Source organism: Patiria miniata, unplaced genomic scaffold (genome assembly GCF_015706575.1).
Source record: "Patiria miniata isolate m_02_andy unplaced genomic scaffold, ASM1570657v1 HiC_scaffold_19, whole genome shotgun sequence".
NCBI classification, from domain to species: Eukaryota; Metazoa; Echinodermata; class Asteroidea; order Valvatida; family Asterinidae; genus Patiria; species Patiria miniata.
This window is the reverse complement of record NW_024037057.1, coordinates 1,190,117-1,200,616: the sequence shown is the minus strand read 5'-3', so window position 1 is coordinate 1,200,616 and position 10,500 is coordinate 1,190,117. Positions and strand designations below refer to the sequence as shown.

General features: G+C 39.7%; 1 protein-coding gene across 6 annotated transcripts; it reads right to left on the bottom strand.

Moving 5' to 3' along the window:
• Positions 1–1,648: 1,648 nt before the first annotated feature.
• On the bottom strand, positions 1,649–10,431 carry LOC119725276 (nucleoside diphosphate-linked moiety X motif 19-like). 6 transcript variants are annotated; one of them, XM_038196634.1, is made up of 4 exons: positions 8,950–9,133; positions 5,845–6,645; positions 5,341–5,548; positions 1,649–4,604 (listed from the first exon to the last, which is right to left on the bottom strand). In XM_038196634.1, exons 1-4 carry the CDS (start codon positions 9,001–9,003, stop codon positions 4,363–4,365), a joined length of 1,305 nt encoding a protein of 434 aa, XP_038052562.1. In that variant the 5' UTR covers positions 9,004–9,133; the 3' UTR covers positions 1,649–4,362. The 6 variants fall into 6 exon arrangements, with proteins under 6 accessions (XP_038052562.1, XP_038052565.1, XP_038052564.1 ...); XM_038196637.1 differs by lacking the exon at positions 8,950–9,133 and adding an exon at positions 10,279–10,431 and having other exon boundaries at positions 4,363–4,604; XM_038196636.1 differs by having other exon boundaries at positions 4,363–4,604; positions 8,946–9,034.
• Positions 10,432–10,500: the final 69 nt, after the last annotated feature.

The window sequence follows — 10,500 nt, the reverse complement described above, 5'->3', positions numbered from 1 at the left end:
AACATCATTTGTGAGTTTCTGTTCATTTCATAATGTGGAACTTTGCGTTAGTGTTGGTAATAATGTTAACCAAGCGATGTGTAAATGAAAGGGAGGATCAATAGTGCGGGACCATCACGCATCAAGTAGCATCTACATTTGTACATGTACTTCACTGAAGGATCGTCCATGCTATATTACAATGGATATTAACCTCGAAAAGCTCAGGATCCAATGTGTATGGTACCTTTTTCCTGTCTATGGCTTTTCCATCATGCAGTTTAGTGATACTTTCTAGGATTGTTCAACTTGTTATTTGGTACATGCCTTGGGATTATTTGTGTTAAATTGTGGTAAATTAACAATACTGTGGCATACATGTATTGTTTTAATGAGATTTATGTTACCTGTACAATCTGCTGGCCAAAATCTCCTCTTGATTGACCAAGTCATGATTGACCTGTTGGACACCGTCAATTGGATTTTATTTACACTCTTGACCCTCATATAAAGCTGATTTCTGGGCTGAAGCGTTCTTGCTAGGATTTGCATATTAGTAAATTTTGGCATTTGAAAGTAATCCACAACTTCTTGACTTGTCATTCCCCATTCCCAGTTTAAGTTGTCTGCAAGTAAGATGTTATGATGCAATGAAACGTCCTGGGAATAATTCTTACCATGGATGATGGAGTGGTGATTTCTCCTCAACATTGGGATTGGTGGGTAGGGTGGGGGGGGGGGGGGGGGACACCATAGTCTGAGCATTACCCGTTCTCCACGCAGCCCATCTCCGGTAGAACGTCTGATATATCTAAGCACGCGTGACGTCATTTCATTCTGAAATCGGGACTAAGATTGTGATTGGTTAATTTTGTAAGGCGCTTGCTGATTGGTCAGTTTCTGGAGGTCATACTTGGTGTAGTTGCATAATTAATTGCCAAATCTGTTTACGTATCATAGACCATGGTCGGCCTCATCAGGGCCAGGGCCTATTACATTGACTAGGGGAACCACTGAACTAACAGGGAATTTTGAAGGGGGGGGGGGGGGGGTCGCCGGAAGTTATCAGGCTGAAAGGGTGGCCTATGGTTTCTTGGAGCTCTGTGGTACACCATTTAAAGAAAATACAGTGCAAATTTGTGTACATTCTATTAATAAACTATATATGCACTGGGATAAATTATTAGAGGAACCTAATTCCCCCAACCCAAATTATTGTACAGATGCCCCCCCCCCCCCTCTCGGATTACCACGCGTGTTCTCACCCCAAGATAAATAAAATCCAATTCATCTTTCCGGCACACTGTGTGTTCAGGCCATAAATGAGATCACGGAATATTACTACTCCTCCAAGCTTGGCATCCAGAGTGGGCAGGATGTTGTCCAAATATGTGTAAGATCGGAATATTACTCATGAAATGAATTTTGTAACAATGTGCAAATATCGATTGCTCTTAACTGTATGAAAATATAAAGCCCCCCCCCCCTTTTTTAAAGTTCACATTTTACAAATTAACAATGTACTGTCCTGACAACTTGTGGCACAGTTGCTGTGAGGTCAGTATGAACAGACAATGAAGCATCCTGGACATAATTCTGCATAAGGTCAACTGGCTGCTATTTACTAAACCAACAAACATAAAAAAATGACAACAGCAAAAAACCCAAATTGTGGCATTTAATAATATCACTGTTTTACTTGGATCTTGTCATTGCATTAATTTGCGTAAAAAAGCTTTTAACGTTAAAATATCACAATACATGTAATCAAAGACTAAAAATTAATTTATATTTATTTATTAGGCATACAGCTGCATTTCAAGGATCCTATTTATAGTTGAACTTATATTACATAACGGCTGAAACACGGTGCAATATGCATTGTAGTTTAATTTTATAAAAGTTTCTGCTAAAAAGCACACATAGGAGGAGTTGATAGCTGAATCACAATGACTGTGTCCATCAGGGTGACCGTAACTTAAGGTAATGGCAAAATTCTGCTACATGTACAGATGTACATGTAGATGCACTTCAAAAATCTGCTAGATTGAACAGAAATCTGCCAAATACATTATAAACACTTATACTCACATGCCAAATGTTATAAAATTCCTTTAACAAAAAATAAAATCACAACATTTCCTTAAAAAAAAAAAATTTAATTTGTTTGCAGTGCACGTTCAAGCTTGCAATGGTCTACAGTACTTTACTGTGTTACGACAGGGAACCTCAAATTGAAGCTTTTTCAAAACTAATCAGCTATATTTTTCAATTCTGCCATATTTTTCTGTCAAACCACATATATTACAGAATTCTGCAAGAAATCTGCTAAAAAATTCATTTTGCTAAGTTTTCTGTCAAACTCGTCTTTTTTTTTTCAAAAAAATCTGTCAAATTCGGCTAAAACGGTCACCGTGGTGTCCATATTAGGAAAGGTGGTACGTAAGTCTCACAGACTGAGCCCGCAAACTGGGTCACCAAACATGACATGTTTGCTAGCAACGTACACACAGGGATGTTGCTGGCTTTTCCTCTAGAGAAAGGAGCAATGTCATTAAAGGAAATACTAGAGTCTGGTTCCCTGACCCTACTTCAGATCAAACAGAGCAATTTATAGACGTCAGGGAATTGCTGGGTCAGGGAACCAGACAAGCTGGGTTGCACCCATTCACAGATGTGTAGCCGATTGCAAACAAAATGTGCATTAACTAAATTTGCTAAAGTGGGGGCAGGTTATACATTAAAAATTCTCCATTTTTTTTCCAACGATGGTTGTCTGATACAAAAATTCCACTTTTCTTGAAAATGACAGCACACCAGGTGCCATGATTTCACAGGGTGCTTGAGACTATTATTCACTTTACAGTCAAGTAAGGTATTTCATAATAATTGGGTACTTTTGGTTTTTCATGTTTGCAAATGTTATAGATTTCCTTTAAATGGACAGAGATGTCAGATGGAATGCTATCATAATGCAACCGCATCTGGCTGAAAGGTGAAAAGGACTTTCAATTTGGAAACAGGTGATGAAAACCAAAATTAGTATTGTCCAAGATTACTATAACTGGTAGTGAATTATGACACTACAAATGGATGTTTGAATGTTTTGATTATAATAAGTTAATAATAGTGCATAAAGATATAAATTCCTTTTTACAGAAAGATTGAAAAATACAGGCTTGAATATAATTCTAAACATTGTTTCCAACAGGTTATTAATTAGTGTTTCAATTCAATACATAGCCATAATTGTTACGTAAGTCAATCTGAGGTTACTAGCCAGTTACCATGACATTAATGCTCTTCATTAAACTTATCTGCCATTATTGTCTGGTTGATTTGTGTGGTACAATGAGACCTACAATTTCAATTCTGCTTTATTTTACTTTAGAAGAAATAAATAAAATCAGACTTTGCCAAGTAAGGGTCTGCCTTGATTCCTTGTTATCTGACTATGAATTGAGGCACTAAAACAAATATAAATACTAAATTCAGAATTAAATATTCCAGGTTTGAATAATCCTTGACAGCTTGCAACTCACCACTTCTCACAATGTCTGTCGGGTGTTTAGAGCTATTTATTTTCAATATCAAATGTGCAACATTTCCGAGTGTGAATTTCTCAAGAGAGAGACATCTGTTTGACCTTCATTCGTGCACAATGTGGTTGATGTCAATTTCAATATATGAAGAGTTCATTTCCAAAATGCCACATACCCATTTGTAAAAAGTGAAAAGTTTGCATGGTTATTGTTTCGTTAAGTACTCTCTTGGAGAGTACTTTAAGTCTGAGATCAATAAATGATATAACTTACTGATTGACACAGAGACAGTTCTTTAGATACTGTCTGGAGTGGTGAAAGTTTTTGGTTTTCATGTTGCATTGGATACTATTAAGAATGAAAACGATATAACGGCTGCCTCTAGACTTCATATATTTCTTTATTGCATTATTAAATTGTGCTCAGCTATATACATGTACATGTACATGTAACAGCCATCGAAACTGACTTTAGGTAGCAAGGAGAAACTTTCACGTTTTTGAAATAACTCTTCAAATGAAACTATCACAAGTTGTTAATTATGTTGTGAATTAACAACTGTCTTTGAGAAAAAAACCCATTGTTTCTGAAGATTCGTATCGATTTAAAGTTTACAAAACTGAATAGTTTGTTTGAAGTTTCTGCATGGCAATTAATGAGTTTCATCTGATTGTTGTTGAAACAGGAAATCCTACAAATCTATAGGATAATCAATTTCCTTGCTCTACGGCTGAGCAAAGACATTGACTGCCTAGCACGTTTAAATTTAAACCTTTCCAGTCAATTCCTTTGTCCTCCTATTCAAACAGGAAATCTCTGTTCTATGGTCACGTAACACAACCTAGAGCTTGGAGCTCTGGCTATGTAAGTCCACACATTCCTGATATGGTAGCGGTGCACAATGACCATAAGGTAATGTGAAGCTACACATTGCTTGGCACATTGGTACAGTACTCAATGCAAACATCTGACGATGAAGTGGCTTGCTAGTGTCTGTATTCTCCTCAATAGTTCCCTCAATCTGTGGAATGAGTTCATCTTGTATGGTTTGCAGTATGAGCGGGTCAGGATACAAATGATCCCCTAAAGACAAGAAACAAAACATGGTCAATGATACTGTTGTACACAGTGTATATAGTCAACAAATGGATCAGCATACATGTATCTGATCGGGTCAATATTGAGCGTATTAGTAAACTATCAGATCAGCCAAAAAACACTATGGTTGCAAACGCACGTTCTAATGTTAACCGTTTTGTTTGCCTAGATCGCTGCAATGTGAAAGTTTCAAGTGGTTTTGATTTTCAGTTCAGAACATCACCAAACGTTGTCCCACCATTGTACATGCCTTTGGTTCCTCACTTCAGCTCGGTAAATACCACATGATACAGCCAGCAATACCACGATAGGACTACAAACTAATCCACACTTCATGTGACTTTCAGTGCAAATGAATTCCTTAGGGTAACAGCGAACATTACATGTACAATGAAGCTCCAGTGGTTGATGTGATGAATTTGAACCGGTGTGGTGTGAAGTTTGGACTCTATGAAATTTGCATTCACTGCTTGTGTTGCGCATGCCTACATGTATCAAAGTGGAGTTAAATAGGACAGTGAAAGGTCACGTGCGAGAGTTACCGTCCATATAAGGTATGAGGGACCAGATTTCATAGGAGTTCAAATTTCATATGGCACCGGCCTTACACGTACATGTATATATGTCATCATCTTCGGTGCCCCCAAAACATTGAATGGAAATGCTATTAAATGGATAAATGCAGTGCCAGTGATAAGCATGTGACTGCACATCTACCAACCTGGCAATGTCGTTATCACCCCGTTGGAGCAATTCATCCTGACAGGAAGGTAACGCTGGCATCCCAACAGTGCCCTCTGTTGGCTAAAGTTGAACAAGGCAGACAGCTTTGGGAAGCGACAGAGACGTTGGAATTCATACACCTGGGGAGGAGGCAGGAAGAATTCCCCCTCGGAATACTGGGCCAGTGACTGGCTTGGAGTCACCCACTGTGGATAATAAAAGGTTTAATATCAAATAGAAATAAATCTAAAAAGAAACTCAACAATTTTTTGTACAAGTACATGTACATGATGTACACTCCAGTTACAGATACCGTAGGCATGAAGCTCATAGAGTAGCCATTGTGTAAAAACAAATTGGTATAAATTACGAGTGGTAGGCCTCCAACCTCTCAGAAGATTTTTAATGACATGCAGAAACTTTACAGGATGTTAATGGCCAGCTAAAGACAGTCAGATAAAGAGCAGATAGCCACCAACCAGCCACATACATCAATACATACCTGTAACTGAATGGTTTCTTTATCATCGTGCAAAGCAGAAGGCTGTGTGTCCATACAGCACAGGTAGAACATTGTGTCATAGCGTTTTCTCCTCATATCAGATGGTGTTAGCCAGTCAGACCACTCTGCCAACGACCACACATCTGGAAGACTTCTCAATTCTCGGCACATCTCAAGAAATTCAGCTGCATTGTTATGGACACGATGTCTCCATTCTTTGGATGTCTCAACACTGATATCTGGAGTGCTAGATGAATTGTTCTGTTGAACTGATGGCATGCTATCAGTGGCCGGGTGACAATGACTGAACTGTTTGAGCAGCAAAACCCCAGATTCCTCAAATGTCTCCCGGATGGCACAGATCCGGAAGGCTATATCGCTAGGTACTGGAGAGCCTCTATCAGCTGCTATCATGGGTGGCCTTTCGTGCTGTTTGCTGACCATCGGTCCAAAATCCTGCGGGATACGGATACCAACTTCAGCAAAGAGCTCCATCCATTTGGGTGAATAATCGGCTTCGTCTATCCCACCACCAGGGAAGACCTGAGCTCCTGCAAAGAATGAGCTATGATGGGTTCGTTGAAGCATCAGAACCTTGTAATCAAAACATGCATTCACCAAGCCAGTTGTGGTGCTATGTTCCTGTTCTGTAGGCTTTCTACTTGCAGCCGATGGTGCAGGGTGGCAGATAGACCCAGGGTTTCTAAATCTAGCAGCAAGGATAACAGTGGCAGCTTCTTTCCAGTACTTCATGGTGGAGGTTTGTGTCTTGAGAAAGTTGTCTCCTGAAGATAACTGATACTGCAATAGAAACGAGAGGGAAACATATACTGCCAATCTTTCATAAAGTTCAAGATAATTCGTCACCGTCCACCGACACCATGAACTGACACTCAGTTGTGTGTAAGTGCCCGGCACGCAAGCGTACTTTACAGAACTGCATTATTTTGGTTTTAACGAACTGACACCTGGTACTACACGTGCGCACTCCATACAGTTTCATATTCACGAACTTACACCAGGTCTTAATTTCACCATTAGGCCAAATAAAACAAAAAATATTTGTAGCGTCCTGCCTTTTAAAAAAGGGAAGGAGGAGGCCTTTTTCCCCCTCAAAAATGGCCGTCCGACCGGGCTATTTTTCAGGACAATCCGACGATCCAACCACTTGCTATTAACAAGTTCTAGCTGGATGGCATGTATACACGCAAAGGTTTAGGTATTCAGAACGGATGACGGATAAACACGTAGGGAACGAGGCCGGAAATATCTGTCAGCGACCCGTTTGCAGCGAGCAAAGCCGGAAATGTGAGTGTGCTGCCAGAGGGTGATGGCTTCAACCCGCTTGGCTTGAGGTCGAGTGAAAAGTAATCCTGCGCCTCGTTCTGTTCTTGTAAAAATAATCCTGGCGCGAACTGGTTAAGCATAAACCTTGGGTCTGAGAAACTCCAGCTCCAATGCTTATCAGGAATTTGACATGTAGAGTGAATGATTCACGAAGCAAAGAATCGACTTAAAACAGAACAAAACTAACTATTTAAAATAAAAAAAAAAGATTATTTGGCGGCTGTGTTGAGACCAAATGTTAAAAAAGGCGATTCGTAGAGTCCTAGTTACTCGGACTAATGTCACCGCATGTTTCCACCTCGTCGGTTGAGGCTGTCAACATGCAGTGACATGTAAACATTCACTAATTTGGCCACACATCATGAACATTCGCCTACACATCTCTCTTAAAGACTTTGGAAAAAATGTTGCAACCTGTTGCTACTTTATTTCTTCACACAGGTTTATCAAATTTTCCATAGACTTTGTACACAATCGCGGAAGTGGTGTCAGGTTGCAACATTTTTTCCAAGACTTTTTCAACATATTCCTTACAGTTCTCACATGAAAGTATAGGCCTACTCTCTGAGGTACAAGGTAAGCAAAAAAATTGTTCTGTTTCGAAAGTGGCGTCAGGTTGCAACACTTTTTCCAAAGTTTGTGCTGATCTGAGCAAAAGTTTGTGCTGCGTAATAGCTTGAGTAACTCCAGCTTGATAACAACCTCATAAGGAATTCACATGTGAATTCTGATCCTGATGAGCTTGTTAAGCTGGAGTTTAATAATAAGCCTACTCTAGCTGCGTTAAAACCAAACAAATGAAAAAGCGGTAATCCTTACTTTTAGGACCCCTTTCCTATATAAGGTTAAAAGACTCACCAAAACAGCTGACTAAATGACACTCAAAAGTGACATTCTGATATTTATTGACACATTTGAACATTTGGCAATGACACCTCTTGAATATGCAGGTTTGATTTTGTAGAAAGAGGGCAGGGTTTTGATTTATGAGGGGTTAAAGACGATGATGACAAACAGAAAATAAATTTAAAAAGCAAGATGGCGAACTGCAAAAAAAGGTAGGAAAGTCACATTTTCTTTGAAAGTGCTTTCAAAATTATAATTAACATGAGTTTGTCTGAAGAAAAAAGACTTCTTTAGCCTGCAAAAGTCACTTTGATACTGGGGTAATCCTTACTTTTAGGACCCCATTCCTATATAAAGTTAACAGACTCACCAAAAGAGCTGACTAAATGACACTAAAAAGTGACATTCTGATATTTCTTGTCATATATCTGAACAGTATGACACCTTCTTGAATGTCAGCAGGTTTGATTTTAGAGGGAAATTAAGGGAGAAAGACGACGATGACGAACAGAAACTGACTTAAAAACCAAGATGGCAAACTGCAAAAAAGGGTAGGAAAGTCACATTTTCTTTGAAAGTGCTTTCAAAATTACAACTAACAATAACATGAATTTATCTGAAGAAAAAAGACTGCTTTAGTTTAGCCTGCAAAAGTCACTTTGGTACTGGCATGACTGGACAGTCATCTGCAAAAGTCAGTTTTGAACAGAACTGGTAAAAAATAGAGGTGTCCTAAAGATAAGGATTACCGGTACTGGAGAGTCATCTGCCAAAGTCAGTTTTGAACAGAACTCGTACAAAATAGAGGTGTCATAAAAGTAAGGATTACCGAAAAAGCACTACACTGCACTGCAGCGTGCGTTAAATATTTACGGTACAGGCGGTAGGCCTAAGCTTCTTAATCTTACTCACTACAGTTCGCTCAAAGTTCCTCGAAACTAAGTTGATGTTGTGAGCACTGCACATTCGAAATTGTAGCTGTGATTTTCAATTTTTAAGAGAGTTACTAATTAGCTAACTAAAGTCCAAACATTTTACAAGTAAATTTTACAAGTTACATGCTTGGAACAGCGCCCTCTTGTTTTACAGCCTCGCACTTTTGTTTTCATACAGCTAGAGGGCGCTATGTTAATTTAGCAAACGATTGAAAAAAAATGCAAGCCGCATGGTTTTCTCATGTGAACCACAATACTTTGCGAAACCACATGAACCTTATATAAGAACCTTTCTATAAACAGTGGAGTAGCCAGCTGGGGGGGGGGGGGGATTACGGGTCCCAGTCTGAGTTTGACTAGGGTTGATGCTCATGGGCGTCGCCAGGATTTTTTCTAGAGGGGGCAAAACATTTTTTTGCCAAAAAATGCTTGTATTTTTCAACACATTCTCGATTTATCAGTTTTAGACGGGGGCAGGGACATTTTGCCCCCCCCCCCAACTCATTAAATTTACACCACTTTGTCTTCGCGCCTCTTTTTCTTTTTTTTTTTTTCTTTTTTTTTTCTTCCTTTTTTTTTTTTTTTTTTTTTTTGCTTTTCCAGGGGGGGGGGGGGGGGGCAAGTGCCCCCCCTTGCCCCCCCCTCGCGACGCCCATGTTGATGCTACATGCATGCTGCCAACATAATAAGTCCATGCATGATCATGTCATAATGATTATGGTCAACTTAGATCTGCACTCCACTAGGCTGCAAATTTTCCTTACGGTGGTCGAATACTCCCCCTTTCACCGCTATTTACTAACGATAGGATATCCACTATGACCACGAGACTTGAGAGTTCGTGTTAAAAAGTTAGGAACCATGCTTCCACCAATTAAGCCTATGGAACGTGGTCGTTGATGATTTGATGTATGCCTATAGGCCTACTTCAAATCAGCAATGACCACGTTCCATCAAAAAATGTTTACCACCAGATTCAACCAGCCATGGATTATCAGACAACTCAAACTTTAATATTTTTCAGGAAGTCAACTACGTGAAAGCCAGAAGATCCAAGAAGAATGATTGGCTATGGAAGAAAACCGGTTATGTAGAGAGGTACCGTCGTAAAACTTACGGTGGTGAAATGGCCGCCAATCCCAAGATATTTTGATCGTTTATAAAAAGCAAGCGCTGACGTGCTGGTGTTGCACATCGCTCCTGAAAGATGGTATAATCCAGAGCAGCCATATGCAACAGCAAGGTCCACCGAATGACCAGTTTGTTTCAGTACAGGCCCGGTGAAGATTCTTCTAGCTTGCCGTACCTTTTGATCCCAGTCCTAGTCATCAAGCTGTTCCCATGTTTCTCATCAAGTTGTGCAGGTGTTCATGCAGAAAATTCTTCAAGCATCAAACCTCACTCAACACCTTTCTGCATATCGTTTGAAAGTGTAGGAGCTGCTGATGTGATACCGGTCCGTACCCTTCTTTTCGAGGCTGTACGTACCCTCCATCAAGGCAAAATTCATCATGCCTGGAAATAAGCT

Excerpts from the sequence above, each read along its gene's own strand:
- LOC119725276 (XM_038196634.1), bottom strand. The coding sequence starts at position 9,003 with ATGTGCAGTGCTCACAACATCAACTTAGTTTCGAGGAACTTTGAGCGA. Across the intron at positions 6,646-8,949 it reads GGAACTTTGAGCGAACTGTA|TATCAGTTATCTTCAGGAGA; the intron begins GTGAGTAAGATT and ends TTTCTATTGCAG. Across the intron at positions 4,605-5,340 it reads GGTGATAACGACATTGCCAG|GGGATCATTTGTATCCTGAC; the intron begins GTTGGTAGATGT and ends TCTTGTCTTTAG.